The 26,882-nt window shown below is 40.2% G+C and overlaps 2 protein-coding genes across 7 annotated transcripts; one reads left to right on the top strand and one right to left on the bottom strand.

Annotated features, from left to right (window-relative positions):
* Nucleotides 1–1,368: 1,368 nt before the first annotated feature.
* On the top strand, nucleotides 1,369–23,604 carry tfdp1b (transcription factor Dp-1, b). Of its 5 annotated transcripts, XM_053615006.1 has the most exons (13): nucleotides 1,369–1,585; nucleotides 3,992–4,074; nucleotides 8,666–8,777; nucleotides 11,065–11,171; nucleotides 12,553–12,680; nucleotides 14,662–14,824; nucleotides 17,695–17,841; nucleotides 19,732–19,800; nucleotides 19,904–20,052; nucleotides 20,134–20,300; nucleotides 21,823–21,862; nucleotides 22,283–22,361; nucleotides 22,800–22,938. In XM_053615006.1, the coding sequence occupies exons 2-13, from the start codon at nucleotides 4,060–4,062 to the stop codon at nucleotides 22,800–22,802; spliced, it is 1,179 nt and encodes a 392-aa protein (XP_053470981.1). In that variant the 5' UTR covers nucleotides 1,369–1,585; nucleotides 3,992–4,059; the 3' UTR covers nucleotides 22,803–22,938. The 5 variants fall into 5 exon arrangements, with proteins under 5 accessions (XP_053470981.1, XP_053470979.1, XP_053470977.1 ...); XM_053615004.1 differs by lacking the exon at nucleotides 22,283–22,361 and having other exon boundaries at nucleotides 8,666–8,732; nucleotides 22,800–23,604; XM_053615002.1 differs by lacking the exon at nucleotides 22,283–22,361 and having other exon boundaries at nucleotides 22,800–23,604.
* A 326-nt stretch (nucleotides 23,605–23,930) lies between these two features.
* On the bottom strand, nucleotides 23,931–26,734 carry LOC128601707 (potassium-transporting ATPase subunit beta). 2 transcript variants are annotated; one of them, XM_053615010.1, is made up of 7 exons: nucleotides 26,374–26,728; nucleotides 25,093–25,221; nucleotides 24,879–24,992; nucleotides 24,588–24,793; nucleotides 24,451–24,513; nucleotides 24,277–24,369; nucleotides 23,931–24,187 (listed from the first exon to the last, which is right to left on the bottom strand). In XM_053615010.1, the coding sequence occupies exons 1-7, from the start codon at nucleotides 26,483–26,485 to the stop codon at nucleotides 24,029–24,031; spliced, it is 876 nt and encodes a 291-aa protein (XP_053470985.1). In that variant the 5' UTR covers nucleotides 26,486–26,728; the 3' UTR covers nucleotides 23,931–24,028. The 2 variants fall into 2 exon arrangements, with proteins under 2 accessions (XP_053470985.1, XP_053470984.1); XM_053615009.1 differs by having other exon boundaries at nucleotides 24,277–24,513; nucleotides 26,374–26,734.
* Nucleotides 26,735–26,882: the final 148 nt, after the last annotated feature.

The raw sequence follows: 26,882 nt of genomic DNA, 5'->3' as shown, positions 1-26,882 counted from the left end.
AACACATGCTAAATAAAATGCATACATTACTACATTACACATCCTTTATGAGTATTTGAGTAGTCTTGCGTGTGTGAATGTGCGTGTGCATGAGGCTCTGCAATGGACTGGCATCCCATTGAGGGTGTATTCCCACCTCACACCTAACGCACCTGGGTTAAGCTCTAGATCCACCACAACCATGACCAGTGTGTGTGTGTGTGTGTGGTCTCAGTGATACACAGAAAGCATTCTTACCTCAGCCAACTGGTTTTATTCTTGCTTCGCCTCTGACTCAATGGCCAGCAGTCACAGCTTGTCCCGCTTTAGTTCGGAGTTTGTTTTTAATCCCATTAGATAAGATAAGCATTCTCTGGCTTCTCTTTCTTTTTGACACACTTTACAGTTTTTTGTATCTGCTTATCTAGTGCACCTAACTGACCGCTCATTGGTTACAAATGTGGACCCTCACACCAATAACATTTACAAAATGACTGCAGATTCTATGACTTTACATTCTGGTTGTTATTATAGAAACAATAACATACAGCATTAGAAGAAGTCTCTGGTTGTTACTATAGTAACAATAACTTACAGCATTAGAAGTATCTGGTTGCTACTATAGATACAATAACATACAGCATTAGAAGAAGTATCTGGTTGTTACTATAGATACAATAACATACAGCATTAGAAGAAGTATCTGGTTGTTACTATAGAAACAATAACACAGCATTAGAAGAAGTATCTGGTTGTTACTATAGAAACAATAACATACAGCATTAGAAGAAGTATCTGGTTGTTACTATAGAAACAATAACAGCATTAGAAGAAGTCTCTGGTTGTTACTATAGAAACAATAACACGGCATTAGAAGTATCTGGTTGTTACTATAGAAACAATAACATACAGCATTAGAAGTATCTGGTTGTTACTATAGAAACAATAACATACAGCATTAGAAGAAGTATCTGGTTGTTACTATAGAAACAATAACAGCATTAGAATAAGTCTCTGGTTGTTACTATAGAAACAATAACATACAGCATTAGAAGAAGTATCTGGTTGTTACTATAGAAACAATAACAGCATTAGAAGAATTCTCTGGTTGTTACTATAGAAACAATAATATGCAGTATTAGAAGGAGTGCATTAATATGAATATGTTATTTGAATTACAGCACTACAGTCAGAGATGCTGTTATAAAAAAGCTATAGAAAAAAAGAACGAGGGTGTGTGTTTGTGTGCATGTGTGTGCGTGCGTGCGCGCGCTGCTCAACGGCGCGCCAAAAACTGAAAACAACATGTGGGCGGGGCTGCGATGTTGACGCCGTGCATACGTCACAGCGTGCGTCTCCAATCACATCACAGCACCGTAGGACACCGCCAAGATTAGTTTGATGGCTAACTCAACAATATAGCTGGGCTTGTAGTGGCTCTGCTAGCTAACCTCTATAGCGAGCTAGCTAGCCTGTTTCACACCACCACCCACCACCCACCACAGCCAGCACTAAACTTCACCTGAAACGACTGTTTACGACCTCTAAAGTAACAATAAATCCAAAAACTTATAATGACGACAGGAAGTGTGGAAACATAGCTGAGGTAAGCGACACAACCCCGACACCCCGACCTGTGCAGATTAATAGCAGCAGCAGCAGCTATCAGGACTAACCTAGCTAACCTTAATTATAGTTAGCCAGCTAGTAAGGTAGCCTGTTAGCGCCAGTTAGCATAACTCGGGCCTCTGAGCTAGCGAACCACTTAGCTCAGCAAGCTTGTTAACACTTAGTTTTAAAGGTGGACTCGCTCAACTTCACTCAGTAAACGGGTTTATTTGGATTTCCTTCAAGTGAAACTGGTTTATCTCCTGCCGCATTAATGAAGCGCTCCTTCACAACAACTTTACTACATTATAGTTCAGATATTTAGAAACACAAGCGGTTTCTTTCGTGTTGTGAGTTTTCATTTTAGTTAAATATCCGGCACTTTTACTCCAAAAACTCAAAAAGTTTTTGTTTTTAAAACATGTAAATCAGCCTACTTAACCCAAAAATAGAAATATTCCACTAACAGACTGGCTCAAGCATGTAGTTAGTTTAGTAAAATAAATAAATACCCAGATTCTGTATATTTGTGAGGTCTTGTTGCTACAATGCTTTTGTTTATGACTTATAGTTTTTTTTAAAAATATTTTATTTCCACACAGTCCATCTACCAAAACGCCTCCACATGCTTCCTCCCCCAAACAGATATTTCCTTCTTTACCCTCACATCTACACACGAATATTATTTCTGCTCTTCTTTTTTATTTTTATGTTGAAACACAAATTCTGTTGTACAAGATGGATTTGAAGTCATAAAGTGACTTTTATCCATGTCGGTGAGCAGCACAGGAGTTTGATCTGGATACAGCAAGGCCAGTTCTCTTGTTTACATTGAAGACATTTGGGTTTGAGGTCAAAGATGAGATGAGACGAGATGATTGATCAAGGTATGGGAGAAAAGCAAGCTATTTTGAAGCTGAGAAAAGAGGGAAAACCGATCAGAGGCATCGCACAAATTTTGTGCATAGCCAATATGACAATTTAAAGTGTCCTGAAAAAGCAAAAGAAACCACTGGTGTACTGAACAACTGATGACGAACAGGTCGGCCAAGGAAAACAACAGCAGTTGATGACAAACGTTGTGAGAGCTGTGAAGAAAAACCCAAAAACAAAAGTCTGACATCACCAACGACCTCCACGGGGCAGGGGTGAAGGTATCACAATCCGCTGTTCGAAGAAGACTTCAAGTGCAGAAATATTGAGGCCATACCACAAGATACAAAACCAGTCATCAGCAGTAAGAATCAGAAAGCCAGATTGGAATTCACAAAGAAATACAGAGATGATCTACAAAAGTTCTACTACCGAGATTAACTGCTACCAAAGTGATGGAAAGACCAAAGTGTGGAGAAACAAAGGATCTGCTCATGATCCAGAACACTACAAGCTCTTCTGTGAAACATGGTGGAGGTAGTGTCATGGTTTGGGCTTGCATGGCTGCTTCTGGAACATTCTCACTAATCTTTATTGATGATGTAATTCATGATGGCAGCAGCAGAATGAATTCAGAAGTTTACGGAAACATCCTGTCTGCCAGATTACAGAGAAATGCATCCAATCTAATTGGGAGGAAATTCATCATGCAGCAAGAAAATGACCCAAAACACACTGCCAACTCAACAAAGGACTTCATCAGGGGGAAAAGTGGAAGGTTTTAGACTGATTAAGTCAATCACCAGACTTTAACCCAATTGAGCAGCAGATCCCCCCCCCCCCCCCCCCCAAAAAAAAAAACAAGCAAACAAACAGCCGAAGGAAGCTGTAGTAAAAGCCTGGAAAAGGATCACAAAAGAAAAATAACAGTTTGGTCATGTCAGTGGGTCACCGGCTTGATGCAGTTATTACAAGCGAGGAATATGCAACCAAATAATAAGTATTATTTACATTAAGACTATCTGTTCCAATACTTTTGCTTGCCTAAAAAAATGGCATAGTCTGCCACCAAAGGTGCCCTGTTCTAGGTTGTTTAACACATCTAGATGTAAATACCAGGAAACAAAAGCTGAAATTCTGATCTACCGTCTCCATATTCATTTTCTGATCTCAAATCCAAATCTCTTCAGTGTCTAGCAAAAACAAAAGAATTGTTCTTGCCGTTCCAGTACTTTTGGAGTTTACAGTAAGTATTTAACATGATAGTCCAACTCGATATACTGTCACAATGTGTGTTTAACAGGAATAAGGTTGTAGCAAAATCCACATGTTGAAGTAAATCCCAGTTTACACCAGACGCAGTGAACACTGTTAGTTTTAAAATGCTCTCATTTCCTTCAGTGTGGCTTTTTGCCGTCCCGTGAGCTTCATATCTGACCCACTCTGAGATCTCTTTGCTGTGGAACTAATGCACAGTTTCAGTTCTGTATTGAAGTGAATGTAGAGACCCAAACTGTCCGTCTTCCTCCAGGGAAAGCAGACCAGAAGCCGAGACGTGCAGCAGGGAAGACGCTCTTGCAGCTTCTGCAAGAGCCAAACATGATGGCAAGAGATGTAAGTGTCATGAGGACAATTAGGATAATGACTAACACCATGTCATCGTTGTTGCAGCGTAAAAGACTAAAAGAGGAAACTGACATTTGCTGATCCGCCCTGAACATCACAGGATGTGTAGCATGTGCCACTGGGCTGCTGCTTGGCAAATTGTAAAATCCACACAGTTGTATCTGCTTCCTGTTTATTATTCAAGTTAGTTGTATGGAATTTGCATGTGATAAAACATGTCCGTTATGTACAACGGACATAAATCTACACACCCCCGTTGTTATAAGATAAATCATGTCTAATCTTCTATCACCTTTAATGTGTAACTGCAAAGTATACAAATAACGTGAAAAACAGACATAAAAGTAACCTTGTTGCATAAGTGTGCACACCCCTAAACTAATACTTTGTTGAAGCACCTTTTGATTTTATTATTATTAATAGTCTCTCAGCATGGTACATCTTGACTTGGCAATATTTTCCCACTCTTTCTTGCAAAAACATTCTCGATCTGTCAGATTGTAAGGGCATCACAACGTGTTTCACGTCACCCTGCAGATCTTTAGTTGGATTCAGGTCTGGGCTCAGGCGAGGACATTCAAAAACATGGATCTTCTTTTGGTTAAACCGTTCCTTTGTTGATTTGGATGTGTACTTTGGGTCATTGTTGTGCTGAAAGGTGGAACTCCTTTTCATCTTCAGCTTACTAGCAGATACCTGAAGGTTTTGCACTAAAATCGACTGGTATTTGTAGCTATTCATGATTCCCTCCACCCTGATAAAAGCCCCTGTTCTGACTGAAGAAAACAGCTCTAAATCCTAAAGCTGCCACCACCATGCTTCACTGTGAGTATGGTGATCTTTTGGTGTGGTTTTTTTTTTTGCAACAAACATACCTTTTGGAATTGGTCTCATTAGACCATAACACATTTTGCCACATCGTTTTGGGTGGTTTAGTTTAGCTTGGATGTTTTTTGTGAGAAAGGGCCTCCCTCTAGCCGCCCTACCCCATAGCCCAGACATGTGAAGAATGAGAAATTATCACATACAGAGAGTAAATCAGTACTTGTCAGATATTCCTGCAGCTCTTTAATGTTGCTGTAGGTCTCTTGGCAGCCTCCCTGGTAAGTTTTTATCTTGTCTTTTTATTCTAGTCTTCAGTTCCAGGTGAAGAAAAGCAGCCCGAAAGTATGATGCTGCCACCACCATGCTTCCCTGTGGGAATGGTGTTCTTTTGGTGATGTGTTTTTTGTGCCAAACATATCTTTTGGTATTATGGCCAAAAAGTTCAACTTTGTTCTTATCAGACCATAACACATTATTCCATGGGGTTTTGGGAGATTGGATATATATATTTTTTTTATTAAATTTTTTGGATAAAAGATGCTTCTGTAGTGCCTCTCTATCCCTCAGCCCAGAGATATGAAGAATTCAGGAGATTGTCACATGTAGGGAGCAACCAGGACTTGCCAGAAATTGCTGTAATTCTTTTAATGTTGTTGTAGGCTTCTTTGCAGCCTCCCTGACCAGTTTTCTCCTGATGTTCTCATCAAATTTACTGGGATGTCCTGTTCTTAGTAGTGTCACTGTCATGCCATATTTTTTTCCACTTATTGATTGACTTTATACTATTCCATGGTATACCCAATGCCTTGGAATTTTTTTTGTTAACCCTCTCCTGATATTTTTCATCAATGATATCCTGTACCTGCTTAGTAAGCTCTTTGTGGCCCATGGCTTTTCCATTTGGATGTTACCAAGAAAATGTCAGGAAAGTCCTATAGGAACAGCTGTACGTTATTTTGGCGTAATCAGTCACTTTAATTGATGGCAGGTGTACGCTGTACTAGGTATATTAGTATTTAACATGAGTTTGAATGTGATTGGTTAATTCTGAACACTGCCATGTTCCCAGTTATATAAGGGTTTGCACACTTATGCAAGCAGGGTATTGTACTTTTTTTTTTCCTTTTCTTTTCTTTTTTCCGTAAAATGATTCTCTCCCCTACAACACCACTGCTATCTAGTGGGGGGAGGGTGAAGACTAACACGTGCTTCCTCTGCGACGCATGAAACCAGCCAAACTGCTGCTCATGCTGCGTCACAGGGTAGCATAACACACTAGGTGCAATCCACCCTCTTCTACATACAATTGGGTCCCTAAGTATTTGGACAGTGACAATTTTCGGAATTTTGCCTCTGTACCTCACCGCAGTGGATTTGAAATGAAGCAATCAAGACATGATTGAAGTGTAGACGTTCAGCTTTAATACAAGGGGTTCAACAAAAATACTGCATTAACCATTTAGAATTACAGCCATTTTTTACACAGTCCCTCCATTTTCACAGGCTCAGAAGTAATTGGACAAATTTATATATATATATATATAGTACTCATATAGTACTAATATATATATATATATATATATATATATATATATGAGTACTATTTTTAATACTTGGATACAAATACTTTGCAGTCAATGACTGCCTGAAGTCTGGAGCACATGGACATCACTAAATGCTGAGTTTCCTCTCTTGAGATGCTTTGTCAGGCCTTTACTGTAGCTGCTTTCAGTTGCTGCTGGTTTGTGGGTCTTTCTGCTTTCAGTTTTGTCTTCAGTAAGTGAAAAACTTTGGGTTGATGTCAGGTGACTGAATTGGCTGTTTAAGGATTATCGGTTTTTGCAGCATTTTGACTGAATCTGAGCAGAAAGTTTAGCTCTATACTTCAAAATTCATCCTGCTTCTTCTATCAGCAGTCACATCATCAATAAACACCAGTGATCCAGCTTTACTGGCAGCCGTGCATGCCCATGCTGTAACACTTCCTCCATATGTATGACAGATGATGTGGTATGCTTTGGATGATGAGCAATCCTTTCCTTCCTTATTACACTTCTCTTCCCATCATTCTGGTACAAGTTAAAGTTGGTGTTATCTGTCTGACGAATCCTGTTCGAGAACTGGTCAGGCTTTTCTGTAGAGGTTTTCTAGTAAAGTCTAATCTGGCCTTTCGGTTCTTGAGTGTTATCAGTGGTTTGCATATTGAGGTACACCCTCTGTATTTACAATCATGAAGGCGTCTCTTGACTGTAGACTTTGACAATGATACGCCTTCCTCCTCCAGAGTGTTCTTGACTTGGGTAGATGTTTTTCTTCAACAAGGAAAGAATTCTGTGATCATCCACTTTTAGTTGTCTTCCATGGCCTTACAGGCCCTTTAGTGTCCTTGATCTCACTAGTGTGTTCCTTCTTTATAAGAATCTTCCAAATTGTTGATTTGGCCACTCCTAAAGTTTCTGCTATCTCTCTGATAGGTCTGTTTTGTTTTTTGACTAATGACACCCTCCTACAGTTCACTTCACTCCTTCACTTACATCGACACCTCTTTGGACTGCATATTAAGAGTTTCCATGAACAACAAATCAAATGCAAATACTACGCTTGGAATCAACTCCATACTTTTTTTTTTTTCTTAATATGTCATGAAATAACGAGGAAACAGTCCACTGAAACTGCTTATCAGTCAATTGTCCAATTACTTTTGAGCCTGTGAGAATGGAGGGACTCGATTTATTTAATATCTGTTGTCATGGTGAACAGAGGCCAAACTAGGAAAATTGCGACCGTCCAAATAATTACGGACCCAACTATACATGAGATCACAGATGCCCATGTTTGGCTAGTGTCACTGATGGACAGGGGAGGGACAATATAACACCCCTCCCACCCAGAGAACGCAGCCAATTTTGCTGTCTTGGCTCTAGGCCATGGGCGGCTATAGCACGGTCAAGATTCGAATACTCGATCTCATAATGCTAGTTTTAATGTTGCGCTAAGTGGGAGAGGATAATGACAATGGCTGAGTCATCCCCTCCCTGGGTATTCATATTCCTTCGCATTAGTCTGTATTAATGTACTTAACTAGCTAATCAGCTCACCATACGTTATTACTAGGGACGTATCAATACCATCTTTTTCCAGACCTGGTAGTTTTCCTGTATTTGCTGATAAAAGTACCGATTCCAAAATGAATAAACTACATGGTATTACTCATCAGGGACATTATGAAACGGTTCACTGAGACTCGTTCTTTATAACTAGTTTATTCAACGCTTTCATCCAGAACAACTCGCCAATGAGACACAGTTTAAGTTTAGTTCAGGGTCTTGCCCAAGGACTTAAGTGGTAACTTGGCAGTAGCCCAAAGCCTTAACCACTAAACCACTTTCTCTATCTTTTATCAGCCATTTGGTATACGGATGTTTTTGTTTTGTGTTTGTAGGATGCTGCTGTAGTCCTTCCTCTTAATATTTTCACAGATCACAGTTTGCCATGTGCCGCCTGGCTTACATCACATAGTATCACTTGGTATCGGAACGTGTTTAGTGGTTAGCTACCTCTTTTTAGCCTTGTTAATCAGAATATGGACTGAACAGTGGGTTACCCAATAAATGTATGATTTGTCCACCCTCTCTTATGCACTGACCAGAAAGTTGCTGTGTTCTAATGTCTAGTTGTGACTGACCCCTAACCGTCTCTCTTTTCTTTTCTTTTTTTTTTTTTCTTTTTTTTCCTCCCCTTTCTTCCCACAAAGGGTGGCCTGAAGGAAACCAGTGGAGAGCTGAAGGTTTTTACCACTCAGAACGTGAGTCCTGGAACAGGTGAGTTCCCACCTCGGAATCCAGGTGTGCTGTTCGTCAGAGAAGGTAGAACACGTCTTTATTTATTACTGTAAGGGTCTGCTTTGATATTACAGATTCAGGAATATTCCATCTGGGTTTAAGTGAATTTCCCAGAGGCTTGATTCAAATTCTTGATGTTCTTGTATCCATGTTAGAGTTCGTTTGCACTTAGCCTTTCATAATGTCTGTGTTACTGGACTCTCAGACACTGATAACAGTGACGCTTGCTTGGAATAAATTTTTTTTTAAATACTCCAGCGTTTTCCAGTCTAAAGGGGCGGTCACATTACCTTTTCAGCATGCGAAAATTTCCATTGACTTCCGTTCATACTCGTGTGAATGCTGGAGACCAGAAGCGCGAGCTTTTTGCGAAGAAGTTAAGCGGTTCTCTGCATACCAAAGTTCAAGCTTAGTGAACTCTGACCTGTGAATTCGTATCGTGTGAAGACGTGTGACCAACGGAAGATCGAAACTTCACGGCGTGACCGTTTCAGAAAATCCAAGATAGAGGAAGCACTGATTATAGCGGTGTTGCACCGTCCCTTTTAATACAACATGGCTTTAAAAGAATATAAAATCAACATTAAAGGAGAAGCTGCCTAGATTGCAGTGTCGCTGCATACAGGAACAGAAGGTGTATTTTAACACTGAAACACATATTAATAACAGTGCAAGCATATCCGGTTACCGCCCATATTCACAGCGGTCTCTGAAGAAATTTCTGAAATGCTGGAAGTCTATCGTGACTGCCGCTTAACGTGTAAACACTGTCTCTGTATCATATGTGCGATTTACCACAAACCTTAAAAATGCACAGTTAATAAATACATTCAGAAATACACGACTGGTCAAAAGTTCACAGACACTCGACTGAAATGTTTCTCATGATCTTCAAAACCTTTTGATCTGAAGGTGTGATTAAATGTGTGAAATCAGTGTTGTAGACGAAGATATAATCGTGCCGACGTATTCATTTCTTTCATTAGATAACTAACATTTTATTTACCAAAAATATTTTTTTAACAGACGACTCGGTGTGAAATATTCCGAAAAGCAGCTGATAAGTGCGCAGCGTAGGTGCGAACTTTAATACTGTTTAAAAATCATCTCCTCAAGAAATCAGTTGAGAAAACACCAAGAATACATTTCTGTAAATTCTATTCATGCAAAAAGGGTTATTTAGATTTATTTATTTATTTATTTTTTAATCACGACATAATCCCCATGGCTCCATTTGTGTTACTCCAGAGTTTTGATGACTTTATTATTATTATTATTATTATAAAATGGGGGGTGGGGTTACATAAAGAATGAGTGTGTCTAAACGTTTGACCGGTAGTGTACATCTGCTACAATTTGACAAAAGGTTTTAACATGTGAAGGAGAGAATCAACACCAGAACAATAGTTATATTATACAGCAATACGGTTAAAGTAGTGACGCACCGAAATGAACATATCTGGCTGAAACCGAAAATTCTGGAGGCACTTGGCCGAAAACCGAAACGAATCAAAAAACTAACAAAATTAGTCAGCGATGGTTTTTAATTTCACCTCTATACAGTATGAGAGTGGCCTCTAATGGCAACGGACGCAACTGGGGAAAACCGTGTGTGGATTTTTACCGATAACCGATAGTGTTCCAGTAATCGGTTATCTGTGCCGATTAATCAGCAAAACCAATCAATCGGTCGACCTCTACCCCCAAGAGTCGTGATATACACATCATGTTGCCCATCCCTATTTACAAGAACCTTTGAAGAATCGATTAAATGTTTTAATTATATTTCGTATGTGGATGCTGCTGAAAATGATTAGCTGAAAATGGTCAAAAACAGCATTTTCAATGCTGGAAACTGGAGTCCACGTACTGTACATACAAGGGTTTGACAATAACCACCAGGCACTCGTGGTGCCGCTCGTCTGTTTTAGTTCACGCGTAGTGACTAGAAAAGTTTTCATGCACACTTTCTTAATTGCTGTGCGCACGATCTTTTCTTACGCTTGAGCAGCTTTTTTCTCCACCAGCATTTTGGTGTTTACTGTAAAAAGCTGCTTGTGAACGAACACTGCGTACAATACGCCACACACTTGTGTTTCGTGTCTGTTCATGTTTTAACACCATGCAGTTGATTAAGACCTCCAGCAGAGGGCAGGTGTCCAGGGCGTCCATCTTTTGAACTGAACATCCAGAGCTCTGTTTAACCCAAGAACCTAACAGAACGTTGATGTTTTGTTGCCTTGCTCTGTACAGACCTTCAGACCTGTGTGTTTATGTTGGACGTACTGTTATCTGTTGCTTTCTCTGTCAGGTGCTGTCGTGTCTCTCGTGACTGTCCATCCTTCTTCTGTCACCGGAGTGAAGCAGATAATGCCTAAAGCACTCGGAGGCCCTGGCGTTAATGTGCTTTCACATGTGGTAAGACAACTAAGGGGTCATAACCATCCAGGGTCACTGGAGGGACTACACTTCTTGTCTTGCTTTAACTGTCAGTGTCTCTGACTATGTGATAGGACTTTCCATTCCCAAATAAGACTAATCTGCCCTGCACCAGAGCTCCTTCCCCTTCTCACAGGTTCTACCTGTTCCCTAATTAGAACCGGGGCTCCCTCTAATACCTCTTCTCTCCTCCAATGAGGTTTCCCCATCCTTCCTTTTGAATATGTACGGAGCACGACGCCGATAAAATCCTCCATTAACATTAAGCGAGGTGACCCGTGAGAGTTCCATCTAAGCTGATCACCGAAGTTTGGAGTCAGCAGGATTAGAGCGCAAATCATCGCTATCATCCAATTACAGACACAAGCTCTCAGCCAGAGCCGGGTGGGAGGTGGACACGGGGATATTGTTGCTCATCACTTTGTCGCACTAATATAAATGATACAATGATGTTAGACCAAATATGTGTGAGGTTTTCTGAAGCTAGAATATTAAATTATCAGATCCTCTTGCGCTGCAGTTCCAATAAAATTTTTAAATACATTTTTTTTTTTTTCACTTTTGGCAGACTTACTACAAGTACACTGCAAAATTACTTGTGGTTGAGATGCATTCATAGAGCATACATTTCAGCTATGGAAATTCTGTAGTTTTTTGGAACGATAAAGTCAGGTAAATAAGTATTTGGGCAGTGACACAGTTTTTGTAGTTTTGCCTTAGTACACCACCACAATGGATTTGAAATGAAGCAATCAAGATGTGATTGAAGTGTAGACTTTCAGCTTTAATTCAAGGGGTTTAACAAAAATGTTGCTTCAACCGTTTTGGAATTACAGCCAAGTTTTACAGTCCCTCCTCCATTTTCACAGGCTTTAAAAAATGGCTTTAATTCCTAAAACGGTTAATGCAATGTTTTTGTTAAACCCCTTGAATTAAAGCTGAGAAGTGAATTTGAAATTAAGCTTGATTGGTGGTGTACAGAGGCAAAATTACGAAAAGTGTAAGCATCCAAACACTTATAGACCTGACTGTATATGGTAGGAAATGACACAATTTCACCATGAAAAGGTTTCCCCAGGTCACCATGCAAATACAATGGGATTCTCAATTCATTAGCATGTGAGAAGTTTGGTTATAAAATGTGCAAACGTCGCAACGATATAATAGTACTTGGAGGATCTGTAAGGTTTTCCAACCTTTAAGGACTAAAGAGTCTAAATCGCTAAGCTGTTAAAACTTTGTTAATGAAAAGGAGTTTACAATGTTGAATTTCAGTGGCAAGTATTAATATTGACTTGTTTAAATGGCATGTCGAGTAATGGTAAATTTTGAGAGTGATATGTGTAATCTGTATCTGTAGGTGATTGGCACTCCTCAGAGGCCCAGTGCTCCTGCTGGTGCCGCTCTGTTAACCAGCCCCAGAACTCCTAGTGCTCAGTTCCTCACGCCACAGACACAGGCGCGAGAGTCTTCACCCTGGTCCAGTGGGTACGTCATGTGCACTCTGTGCCACCTCTCTGGATCTCAGTAGGATTTTTAATACACACCACTGTAACACAGCTTTTTAAAAAAAATAAAATTATGATCATTGAATACCAGTTGTCTCAGTCCCCATTCTGGCTTTATGCTGTATCAGAAGCACCTGTTATTAGCAGCTAGGATTAAATAATGCCACTTACCTGCAGCAAGTCCAATTCAGTTGTTTTTGCTGTAGACCGAAGACGTTTGGGTTTGAGATTAAAAGATGAATATGAGAAGAGTTTAGAATTTCACCTTTTATTTCCTGGTATTACATTTATTCATTTAGCAGATGCTTTTATCTAAAGCGACTTACAAATGAGAAAATACAAGCAAAATACAAGCATATGGTATTTATATGTAGACGTGTTAAACAACATAGAACATTTTGTATCAGACCACCCAATTTGTAGGTGAGCAAAAATACTGGAACATGTGACTGACAGGTGTTTCTTGTTACCCTGGTGTGTCCTATTTGATTGGTTGTTTAAACAATAAATAGCTCTGAACAGCTCTTGGTTTTAACCTTCAGTTTCACCTGTGAAGACTGCATTTGTTGTTAAAAAGGATAAACCAACATGAAGATCAGAGAGCTGTCTATAGGAGAAAAGCAAGCCATTTTGAAGCTGAGAGAAGAGAGAAAAATCAATCGGAGGCACTGCACAAACATTGGGCTTAGCCATTACAACAATTTGGAGTGTCCTGAAAACGAAAGAAACCACTGGTGTACTGAAGGTGACGAATGGGTCGGCCAAGGAAAACAACAACTGATGACAAATATTGTGAGAGCTGTGAAGAAAAACCCAAAAACAACAGTCTATGACATCAACAATCTTCACAGGACAGGTTTTGAAGGTATCCACCGTTGGAAGAAGACCTCGAGAGCTGAGAGAGATAAGGCACAAAAGTTCTGTAACCGAGATTAACCTCTACCAAAGTGATGGAAAGACCAAAGTATGGAGAACAAGTGGTAGCTCAGTGGGTAAGATGTTGTGCTACTGATTGGAAGGTCATGAGTTCAACCCCAGCACTGCCGTGCTGCCACTGTAGGGTCCATGAGCAAGGTCTTAATTAACCCTTAATTGCTCAGATGTATAAATGGAGATAATTGTAAGTCAGTCTGGCTAAGAGCATCTGCCAAATGCTGTAAACGTAATTGGTGGAGGTAGTGTCATGGCTTGGACTTGCATGGCTGCTTCTAGAACAGGATCACTAATCTTTTCTGATGATGGAACTCATGATAGCAGCAGAATTAATTCAGAAGTCTACAAAAACAATTGATAGAGAAATGCATCCAAATTAATCGGGGGGGAAAGACAATGATTCAAAACACGATGCCAACTCAACAAAGGACTTTATTGGGGAAGGCTTTAGACTGGCCAAGTCAATCACCAGACATTAACCTAATTCAGCAGCAGTTCACCTCCCGAGGAGGAGACTGAAAGGGAGGAACAAAATCAATGGTTAAATTCAAACCTTTTTTTTTTTTTTACTGGTCTTTGGTTAAATAAGAAAAACGTCAAAATATATTGATACCAAATGATATGAAACATGATATTGTGATAATTTTTTTTAGCTGTACCGCCTAGCCCTAGCTATAGGTCAACATGAATATTTTGTAATGAAAGGAAAAATTAAACTATATTTGCTCAACTTGTCACAGTCTAAAATGCAGTACTTAAACCATCAGAGTGCTCGTATCCAAGAAAATAATTCCTGCCAGTGTTAGAAGCAGGATAACTCTTCACCCTAAAAGGTGATTTAGTAACAGCAGGGGCTGGACACCTTAGATGTTTTCACTTTGCAGTCTAGAACACTGGATTTGAACTCGTATAATAACTATAAAGTTACAGAGAGCAGATTGACAGCTCTATTTCAAGGTCGGATGACGAGGGGTAAATATCACCTGGAATGAATCCGAGATCTTAATGAGAGTTTTTCTCTCCTACAGACGCAGCAGTAGAAGAGGGGACAAGAATGGGAAAGGCTTGAGACATTTCTCCATGAAGGTGTGCGAGAAGGTTCAGAAGAAAGGCGTAACCTCCTATAATGAGGTCGCAGACGAGCTGGTGACTGAGCTGAGTTCTGGAGACAACATCTCTCCAAATGACGCTGTAAGTTCTCCCCATTAACACGTGCTTCTGGTAGATGAGTTTGTGCCTTTTTACTACCGCTTCTCAGTCTAAATTAAATACAGACAATGGAGTTTTGGGGTGGAAAGAATAGAGATTGATAAAAGCAATTATTTATATATACAGTATCTCACAAAAGTGAGTACACCCCTCACATTTTTGTAGATATTTGATTATATCTTTTCATGTGACAACACTGAAGAAATGACACTTTGCTACAATGTAAAGTAGTGAGTGTACAGCTTGTGGAACAGTGTAAGTCGACCAAAGAAGTTGAGTGCACGTGCTCAGCGTCATATCCAGAGGTTGTGTTTGGGAAATAGACGTATGAGTGCTGCCAGCATTGCTGCAGAGGTTGAAGGGGTGGGGGGTCAGCCTGTCAGTGCTCAGACCATACGCCGCACACTGCATCGAATTGGTCTACATGGCTGTCGTCCCAGAAGGAAGCCTCTTCTAAAGACGATGCACAAGAAAGCCCGCAAACAGTTTGCTGAAGACAAGCAGACTAAGGACATGGATTACTGGAACCATGTCCTGTGGTCTGACGATACCAAGATAAACTTATTTGGTTCAGATGGTGTCAAGAGTGTGTGGCGGCAACCAGGTGAGGAGTACAAAGACAAGTGTGTCTCGCCTACAGTCAAGCATGGTGGTGGGAGTGTCATGGTCTGGGGCTGCATGAGTGCTGCCGGCACTGGGGAGCTACAGTTCATTGAGGGAACCGTGAATGCCAACATGAATTGTGACATACTGAAGCAGAGCATGATCAGTATGCAGTATTCCAGCATGATAACGACCCCAAACACACCTCCAAGACGACCACTGCCTTGCTAAAGAAGCTGAGGATGAAGGTGATGGACTGGTCACGCATGTCTCCAGACCTTAACCCTATTGAGCATCTGTGGGGCATCCTAAAACGGAAGGTGGAGGAGCACAAGGTCTCTAACATCCACCAGCTCCGTGATGTCATCATGGAGGAGTAGAAGAGGACTCCAGTGGCAACCTGTGAAGCTCTGGTGAACTCCATGCCCAAGAGGGTTAAGGCAGTGCTGGAAAATAATGACTACACAAAATATTGACACTTTGGGCCCAATTTGGTCATTTTCCCTTAGGGGTGTACTCACTTTTGTTGCCAGCAGTTTAGACATTAATGGCTGTGTGTTGAGTTATTTTGAGGGGACAGCAAATTTACACTGTTACACAAGCTGTACACTCACTACTTTACATCGTAGCCAAGTGTCATTTCTTCAGTGTTGACACATGAAAAGATAGAATCAAATATTTACAAAAATGTGAGGGGTGTACTCACTTTTTTGAGATACTGTGTGTGTGTGTGTATATGTGTGTGTGTAATATATATATATATATATATATATATATATATACACACACACACACAACCCCAATTCCAAAAAAGTTGGGATGCTATGTAAATAAATGTCAATGAAAGCAGAATGCAATAATTCACAAATCTCATGAACCCATATTTTATTCACAATAGAACATAGAAAACGTATCAAATGTTTAAACTGATTTAATGTACTATTTTATGAAAAAAAAAGAAGGTCGTTTTGAATTTGATGGCCGCAACACATCTCAAAAAAGTTGGGACGGGGCAACATAAGGCTGGAAAAGTAAGTGTTAGTAAAAAGAAAAAGCTGGAGGTTAATTGGCAACAGGTCAGTAACATGATTGGCTATAAAAAGAGTATACATTTTGAAATTCCTTTTGGAAACCATGGACGCCAAGTCCTCTAAACCAGATGTTTATATTCGAGGCAGAGATCATCTATTCTATATAAAATCTATCTATCTACCTAATCTATAATGTGTTTTTGATTGATTGATTGATAGATAGATAGATTTTATATTTTTTGTTTTGTGTTTTTTACTTTTTTAAATTACTTTTCATAACTTATGATTTTTTAAAATAACTTTAATGACTTTTATAAAACTATATAATGGACAGGTATTGAACATGAATGATATAAAATGTTTCTGAACACTATAACTACTTTGAACGAGAGAACTAGGCTGTAATAACGTGGAATATTTTACAAGTAAAACATGTTGCATTCCATTCAGCTTGCGTTCTAAAAACATTCACATGTGAATGATGTAAATTGGGACGAAGGGCGCGTCTCGTTATCCATGACACTCTTAAATCTCCGGCTCTCAGACACTCACTGAACAGAGCAGACACAGAGAGAGATGAGAGTGCAGCGGGAAAGCAAGACCTCGCACTTGCACTACAGAACTGGTGACATTTGGAAAGTTGCTAAGGTTTGTCCAAAAAGTCGATAGATTTGTCGCAAGGTGCTTTAAAAAAAATTTTTTTTTGCAGAAGAGTCACTGAAGGGGTCTGAAAAGTCGCTTAGTTGGCAACACTGGTCTGCACTGACCGCTGGATAAAAGGCAGGCGAAGCTCCGCCCCTCCCTAGCAAAAAGAAAATGCAGAAGGAGAGGGAACGCAGGGTTTTTCATTTATGCACGTTCTATTTGAAAAGCAATAAAATACACCGAGGACCCAAATGATGCCCTATCTGTGTCTTTTTTTTTTTCTTGAAAACAATCTGCACCCCCCTTCCGATCTCTGGCCGGGGCACGCCCACCTGGTTGAGAACCACTGCTCTAAACTTACCTTCATAAACATTTTTGTTTATCGTAAACGGTTTAAAGTGTTTTCTAAAATATAAAATGATCTCTTTGTTTTGTTCAAAAAACTGTCACACTATTCTAGACCTTTTTCCTGTCTATATTTTATATTATTCCCCACAATAATAAAACCTCAGTTGTTTTTTTTTCTTCTTGATTGATCTGACTTGTGTTTTCCATATGTTTCTGCACCAATAGCATGTTTATGACCAGAAGAACATTCGGCGGCGGGTATATGATGCACTAAATGTCCTAATGGCGATGAACATCATCTCCAAAGACAAGAAGGAAATCAAATGGATCGGCTTCCCAACTAATTCTGCTCAGGAGTGCAAGGACCTGGAGGTTAGAAACCAATATGTACACATGCATAAAACATGACTAAAGTACAGTTCAATTCAAAAGAGACATTTTAGGAATGGGTCAAAACATGCACCAATCAACCATAACATTAAAACCACCTGCCTAATATTGCCTAACAACCTGCCCTTGTGCTGCCAGAATAGCTCTGAGCCATCGAGACATGGACTCCACAAGACCTCTTAAATGTGCTGGCGTATCTGGCACCAAGATGTTAGCAGCAGGTCCTGTAAGTTGCGAGGTCGGACCTCTATGGATCGGGCTTGTTTGTCCAGCACATCCCACAGACGCTCTTTCGGATTGAGTTCTGGGGAATTTGGAGGCCGAGTCAACACCTTGAACTCTTTGTCATGTTCCTCAAACCCATTCCTGAACAGTTTTTGCAGTGTCTCAGGGAGCATTATCCTGCTGAACGAGGCCACTGACATTAGGGAATATCAATGCCATGAAGAGGTGTACTTGGTCTGCAGCAATGTTTAGGTAGATGATGCGTGTCAAAGTAACATCCACATGAATGCCAGGACCCAAAGTTTCCCAGCAGAACATTGCTCAGAGCATCACACTTCCTTCACCGGCTTGCCTTCTTCCCATAGTGCATCCTGGTGCCATCTCTTATCACACACCCAGCCATCAATATAATGTAAAAGAAAAAGTGATTCATCAGACCAGGCCACCTTCTTCCATTGCTCCATGGTCCAGTTCTGATGCTTTCGGCAGTGGACAGGGGTCAGCATGGGCATTCTGTCCGGTCTGCAGCTACTCAGCAAGCTGTGATGCAGTGTGTTCTGACACCTTTCCATCATAGCCAGCATTTTTTCAGCAGTTTATGCTACAGTAGCTCTTCTGTGGGATCGAACCAGACAGGCTTGCCTTCGCTCCCCACATGCATCAATAGGGCATTTCACACTTGAAATAGTTAACCCTGGGTCATTCTGAAACCCCGGGGAACGGAATCCTGGGTTATCTGGGTTGTTTCACGTTTCACACTGCCTGTTCTTTGCTCAGGGTTGACAGTTATTCATGGGTATTCGTAATCTAACGTTTCACACTGTATATTCATAAACCCTGGGTTAACGTTCTTATTTGCATATTTGCTGTGTCTACAACCGTGATTCTATAAATACAGCGCTTGACCGGTTTAAATAACTGCTTGTTTTGCGCTTTCACATCAGTGAGAAGAAATGTCACCACGTAAATCCTGCTCGGCTGTTTTGAGCCTCTCGAGACGCACAAAGATAAGATTTTCCTTTTGCTTCAGAGGGAAACAGGAGGCAGACTTGTGTTCTGGCTCTACGCGACTCTGTGCTCCTCTCCGTCCACAGTTGACGCTAACCCCATTTACACACACGTTACAAGTGTGAAACGTTCCACTACACAGGATTAAAAGCCAGGTTTAGAACGATGATAACCCGGAGTTAAATGTAGTGTGAAAAACCCCGATGAGCCTGGAGCGCCCATGACCCTATCACCGGTTCACCGGTTGTCCTTCCTTGGACCAATTTTGGTAGGTACTAATCACTGCATACCGGGAACACCCCACAAGACCTGCTGTTTTGGAGATGATCTGACTCCCGTCATCTAAGTCGCTCGCATGCTTACATTTGCCCATTTTTCCTGTTTCCAACACATCAACTTCGAGAACTGACTGTTCACTTTCTGGGTAAAACTTTACACACAACTTGATGTCCTGGCCAGAGGTTTTATTATGAATGCAATCAGCAGAACATTCTTGATTTATGCATGCATGCAATTTCTGTAAAGCTGCTTTGAGACAATGTCTATTGTAAAAATCGCTATACAAATAAAATTGAATTGAATTGAATGCAGTGTTATTTGTGTACTGTATTGATTCAGAGTGTGTCTCCTTCACTAAAGGCCGAGCGCCAGCGACGACTTGAAAGAATCAAGCAGAAGCAGTCTCAGCTTCAAGAGCTCATACTACAGGTACGCACACACATGGGTATGAACATGTTTATTTAAACCACAAGTCTATTATGGCTCCTAATCCACACACCTTTTGTGTTGAACATATGAAAACTAAATCTAGCAAATAGCCTTCAAGCGCCTGGTGCAAAGGAATCGCGAGGCAGAGCAGAAGAACCACAGACCTCCTCCCAACACAGTCATCCACCTCCCCTTCATCATAGTGAACACCAGCAAGAAGACCGTCATCGACTGCAGCATCTCAAATGACAAGTAAGACTCACGCTGACTCGTTCTCCTGCTTTTCACGACGTTCCTCAAGCGTGCTCAGCGTAAACGTGTTGTCCTCCACAGGTTTGAGTACCTGTTTAACTTTGACAACATGTTTGAGATCCATGACGACATCGAGGTGCTGAAGCGCATGGGCATGGCGCTTGGGCTCGACTCGGGCAAATGTACGCCGGAAAATCTGAAGATAGCCCGAACCCTCATACCTAAAGCGCTGGAACCTTATGTAACAGGTCAGAACACAAGCTCTAAGTACTAAGACGGGGGTTCTCAACCTCTTTTGGCCATTGATTTGTATTTGCACATTTAGCAAGGCTATTATAAATCGTGTGTATGAGGCCACGACTGTAAGCTGTCTGCGCTCGCCGTGTCCATTTAGAGGACTGAGCGTGTGGCGCTACCCTGTGCCACAGCAATTTGAAAAGAAATGTTTGGCTGGCTTCACGTGTGTCTGAGGAAGCACGTATTAGTCTTCACCCTCCCTGATTGGTAGCTGATGTGAAGTTGGTTAATCCAATAAGATTTTGTGGCCTAAGGTTAATGAAATTTCAGTAATAATTTGACACTTTTTAAAATTATTACTACATATTCCACTAATCAAGTTTATATGCAAAGAACCACATTATTAATAACGGTTCTTTTGTGATGCTTTTCCAGGCTTTTTCCGCAGCCTCTCTCGGTTGTTTTTGGTTTTGGGGGGTGGGGTGGGGTTTCTCCCTTCAGTCTCCTCTTCAGGAGGAGAATTCATTCTCCTGCTACCATCATGAGTTGCATCATCAATACAGATGAGTGATACTGTTCCAGAAGCAGCCGTGCAAGCCCAAGCCATGACACTCCCTCCACCATTTTTCACAGATGAGCTTCCAGTGTTCTGGTTCATGAATAGTTGTTTTTCTTTCTCCACACTTTGGTCTTTCCATCACTTTGGTAGAGGTTAATCTCGGTTCCAGAACTTTTGTGGCTCATCTCCTCTGTATTTCTTTGTGAATTCCAATCTGGTTTTCTGATTCTTACTGCTGATGACTGGTTTGCGTCTTGTGGTATGGAATGTATATTTTTCTTCACAGCTCTCACAGTGATTCTGCAACTGCTGTTGTTTCCTTGGCCGAGCTGTTCGATGTCTGGTTGTTAGTACACCAGTGGTATCTTTTTCAGGACACTCCAAATGGTTGTATTGGCTATGCTCAATGCTTGTGCAATGGCTCTGATAGATTTTCCCTCTTTCCTCAGCTACAAAATGGTATTACAAGATTGCTTTTCTCCCATACACAGCTCTCTGGTCTTCATATTGGCTTTTCCTTTTTAGCAACAAATGCAGTCTTCATTGGCAAAAGCCAGGGCTCAAACCAAGAGTAGATGTTTAGAGCTATTTACTGATTACAGTCAATCTAACAGGGCACACCTGGCCAACAGGAAACCCCTGTCAGTCTTTTTTTAACATAACTTTACTGCTATGCTGAGTAACACATGGCTGATTAGATGTTATTTTCATTTAATTTACATATTTTGAATAATTGTGCATTTTTCATGTAGATTTATACTTCTGGACCCAATAGGGCTGATTAATCTACAGCACAACTGTGTTGTATGTTTTTTGTTTGTTTGTTTGTTTGTTTGTTTGTTTGTTTTTTCCTTCCAAAGTAAAGCATATGGAGTGAATTACTGACGGCAGTATTTTTACAATACTTGTACAGTATAGTACAATTGGGTAAAATAAATAAATCTTATTTTATTCTAATGTTTGTGTTTGTTTAGATATGGCACAGGGAGTCCACAGACATTCTCATACAAACAGGTGAGTTCCTCTGCCATTCTGCGAAATTTCTCTCAGAAATACAGACGCGTTGTGGGAACTCTGAGGCCTGCCTCCCGAAGCGCGTTGAACAAACTCAGAGTTCCGGAGTAAGTTTTGAGTTGACAAAACCAAACATTTCTAACGCGGGTTAATTAAAGTTATGATGCTGGTTATCAACTGTCTCACTCAACCCAGGTTTTAACCCTGAACCGAGGTTTGCTCCGTGTGCTCATAAAAACCAGATGTTTGCAGCAAACAGCCAATAGCGTTCAACATGGGGGGCAGGTGTACATGTTTCCGGTTGAAAAGCAAGAAATTATTATGCATAAATTATTTTTGCGATCGCAGAAACGAACGCAAAATCTGTCAAACTTTGCAATATTCAGAGAGGCTTGTGATTTTTTTTCAAAATTACTGCAGATTTTCCATAGATTTGGGCCAAGACGCGTCACGTGACGTCATCACAGCGTGCAATCAGCTAAAGCCCTCATCGATTCACGTACGTCGAACATGAGTACAGCTAAAACATCTAATTTACTAACAAACATCACTGCGAAAGAGCGTGCAGAACAATTTCATGCAATTTCACCAATTCAAGAAGTTAACTCGGCAAGTTGCGTCACAGATTTTGGAAAAAGTCAGCGCAAAGTCAAGCATCTTTGGCCGCAACATTCACAAAAGAGCTCCACGAAATCTGAAGAACATGTCTTTTAAGAAGACGAGAAGAGGAAATGATTGTTTATAGTTATAACATTATAGTGTTAACGGAAACCAACTTGTCTTATGGAAATCACACATTAAATGTAACTATAAACAGATAAAAAGTACGGTGTGACGTTCATTAATAAGCAATAACACCACCCCAACATTGATTATTTTCCTTGACGTGCCTCGTCTTTATTTATTTATTAATTATTTATTCTTTATCTTTTTATAGTGATAATGGAGCTGTTGCCACTATGGCCTCCAGCTCCAACAGCTCGTACCATGGCAGCTCTCGTGATACTCCGGCATCCTTCCTGGAAGACGAGGAAGAGGACGAAGATGAGGATGATGAGGACTTTGATGATGATGATGAAGATTAAGTCTTCGCCCTGCTTTCGCCTCAGTCAACACCGCCTACAGCACGGTGGTGTGATGTATGTTGTGATGAGAGGTTTCTGTTCTGTGACCTCTGAAAATCCTCGTATGGTTGTATGTTCTTAGCAACCCTTCACAGTCTGCTGAGCAAAGCCCAGCTGCCTTGTCAAGGATCTCAGTGGTGCTTTTGAAATAGTTTTTTTTTTTTTTTTATTTAGTTTTTTGGGGTTTTTTACCACACCCCCTCCTTTTTTTTAACCTCTTCCGTCACTGTTTGATTCTTTTGTAAGACTTTTTTTTTTTCATTCTGTTGGAAGTTGAGACTTTAATGCTCATGTGATCCTCTAGTTGTATTTTATCCACTGTGACCATCAATTTAAATGGACTTTTCATGTCCAAAGATTTGAATATGCTTTGAGTTATTGGATAGCCATTTTCCTAACCTTCAGTTTGATGTGGCAGATTTTTTATTTTTATTTTTTTTTTTTGTTAAACTGTTACTTTTTGTACAGGCAACTGTTTTCTTACCTTAGGTGGGTTTTGGAGTTGAACACCTTCCACCAAGTGTCACGTTATAATAACATTTGATTTGTAATTACAAACGCAGTGTGTCTAGTTAAGAAATGAATATTAAATCGTTCCGCAGATGTTCATTATGTAAATTCCTTTTTTTCTTTTTTTCTTTTTTAACAATTATTTTTGAAAGAAGAACAAATATCTTACAGATAATATACATTTTATATGGGTTTATATGGACATGGGGTTGTTCTGCAGTTCTTCTGTGTGTCTAAACTTCTTATTTCAGGAAGGGCTAACAAAAGCATACACGGTATTTGTACTCTTTTATTCATATCTTTATTTTAAGACTTACTGTATGTTGATAATTAACCTACATACCATTTTTAAATTAAAAAAATACATTTTGGACAAGTTAATGCAACTAGATTTTTTTTTTTAAAAATCTTTGATTGTCTCTAATACAAAGGTAGATTTGCAAAGCAAAGTTTTTTTGTGTTATTGATTCATACTGGAATGACATGGAAAATAAAATTGAAAAAACAAGGCACAATCTTTGAACGAACATGGCTAACTCAAAGCAGTTAAATGAAAGATCACTTTTCCTTCGTAGGGATCGTAGTAGTTCTGATGAGCGATGTTGTTGGCCATTACCCTGCACTGGATCACAGCATGCCTCTGGTTAACGAGATCAAGTTTCACAGCCACCAGCGGGTTCATGTAGGTTGGCTGGGAGAGAATGCAACACAAGTTCATTGAGACGTGACGTTTACAGGTATCTCTATGAAAAAGCAGAATACACGTTGAAGGTGCTGTACCTGGGCCAGCTTGCCATAGTATGGAAAGTACGAGAGGTCGAGAGTTCCATTAGCGGGGTAGTACGTATAGCCACGAACATTATCTTGACCTTCCTGTAAACAGACACGCTTCAGATTAGGCTTATCGGTCATATCAGTGTTTGACATCCATCGACTAATATGGTCCACACTCACTAGCGCAGTGCAGTTCACATATGGCGCGCTTCCTGTTCCGTTGTTCGGCAGGAAATTGATGATCTGAGAAGAACAATAAGTAGGCAAATTCACCGGAAGCCAGCCTTTTGGATTATTTCTATACAATCCTACTTTACCCTGTTCATCTTGATGATTACACATGGCTGGGCTGTGTTGTAACCAAATGTGGGGTCGTCAATGCCGGAACAGTTACCCAGCATGCTTTGGTAGAAAGGACAGGACCACTTTGTATGTTTTGGAGCGTCGAACGCGTGTTGGATGAAGTACTTTCCAGAAGTACAGTTGTAATGATTGCACTGTGCCTGTATCGTATCGTTGTATGCTGAATTAAAGGCAGAAAAACAAAAAGAATGAATTGTTAGACCATATTCACTTTTGGGGTTTGTACATGAAGAGTTGATACGTACGTTCGAGGAAGTCCTGAAGTATTTTAGACTTTGTCATCCAGTTATTCTTATCAGACATGTTGTAGGTGATCTCTAGCTCTTCATCATCATACGTGTCCGGCCAAACCATTACACCTACAAAATAGCATGAAGCAATGACGTCCTGAAAGCACTGCGTATATGTATGTGTATATATGTGCATCACAAGGAAAGACAGCTTTAAAGATTTGTTAACCTGGCGATTTTAATCGATCCTGGTAATCTGGTTTATACGGGTCCAGTGTGTACATGAGTACGTAGATGGCCAGGGAAAACAAGGCTGTCATCACCACGTAGAATGCTACATAATACAGGCTGATGTACACTGAAATGAAGAGTTGTGAAAGTGTAAAAGTCTCGTGTAGCTCACGGTGCTCATTTTTATTTAGTATACAATCATGCGTCATCAGTCTGCATGAACAAATTCTTGATATCCTTCTGCAAATTATTACTTATCTCTCGGTCTTATCTGTCAGCAACATTCACGACAAGGCCGTGACTACCTTTTAACCAAAAGCAAATACACCATAATTCACTTCACACGAAAAGGGCATGAGAAAGTCATAAGAAGGTCATAGCTTGTGGGTCCTTGCTAATTGAATTTTGGAAAACGTGCAGAATATAAGCAAGACGCATTGAAGATGGAATATATCCTTGATAATTTAGCAAACGGCTCTACTGGTTAAAGCTGAGCTTGAACATTTTATCAATTGTTTAAAAATAACCCGATGTGAGCAGTAACAGTCTGTTGATTTACTTGAGTTTTCCTTTCATCTAATACTTTTGACTAGATTTTAAAAGGAAAATCTCGATTTTCTAATTCTCTACGTTTCAAGGAGATCCAAGGATCTAAATTCCTAACAAATCTAAACTTTAACAGATGTAACAGCAAGAATAGAACTTAATACCCGTTGTTGTAATAATGGTCACCAACCCTCTTCCTTGAGATCTACCTTCCTGCAGGTTTCATCACCAAACAAAATCTAACACACCATGTTTTAGTAGATCAAGAACTTCTTAAGGCAATGATTTAGATGGTCAGGTGGACACCATTATGGTTGGAGCCGAAGTGTTCAGGAAGGCAGATCTCAAGGAACAGGGTTGGTGACCTCTGCTGTAATCTGTCTGCTGCTATGTAATAGTAGACACAGTTTGTGTGGTGACCGCTAGGTATTAGCATTACACTAGTTAGTATCATGATAGCTGACATTTTAGGCAAAAGGTTAGTTAGCCTTGGGTAAGGTTTTCTCATTTGCCTTGGTGAAGGGGGCATCAATTTACTATCAAATTTATGGCACACATCTTTTTTTTCTTATTTGTACCATTTCTTTCATACTTAAAGTATGTTTATACTCAAATTTACTTAAAGTTTTTACTTTTCAACTTTAACTTGATTGAGGAAATGAAAGCTGTTCTTCAACTTGTACCGGCATGTTTAATTTCAATTTTACCTGAGGAAAGGATTTGCAGTACTTACGCCATCTTATTGGTGTTCTTCCCATAAATTTCCCTTCATCGGAATTCCAAACAAAATGGCCAAAGTCTTCACACCTTTGGCCACAGGTTCTCTTTTCCTTCAGAGTAGCCATTGTATAGGTCTTGACTGGGAGCTACTAGTTTGCAGAAAATCTTACCAAATTGTCAGTTTTCCCAAATTAATTTAAAAGCTGTCCTCTTTCACTTGGGCTACCTGTCCCCTGGTCTCTGCGTTGTGTGGGCACAACGGTTGTGCCCCTATCGCACGTCTTTTTATATATGGTGATAAGCACACAATTAACATGCATAACTCTGGGTAGGATTAACCAATCACAGGTACCCTCATTCACCCAGTAATGGAAATGTGCAGAAGTTCATTGTGGTCACCTTGAAACCTTGGATAAGGCCATAAGATCTCAGCTTGAGTTTGAGTAAGATCTTGGTACCTTATCAAAGAGTAGGAACCAGCACAATTCAAAGATAAACGGTTTGGTTTTGGAGTTAACATTG

The sequence above is a fragment of the Ictalurus furcatus genome, chromosome 26, assembly GCF_023375685.1.
Source record: "Ictalurus furcatus strain D&B chromosome 26, Billie_1.0, whole genome shotgun sequence".
NCBI lineage: Eukaryota > Metazoa > Chordata > Actinopteri > Siluriformes > Ictaluridae > Ictalurus > Ictalurus furcatus.
Note: the sequence above shows the minus strand (reverse complement) of the source record. Positions and strands in the feature narration are given on the sequence as shown.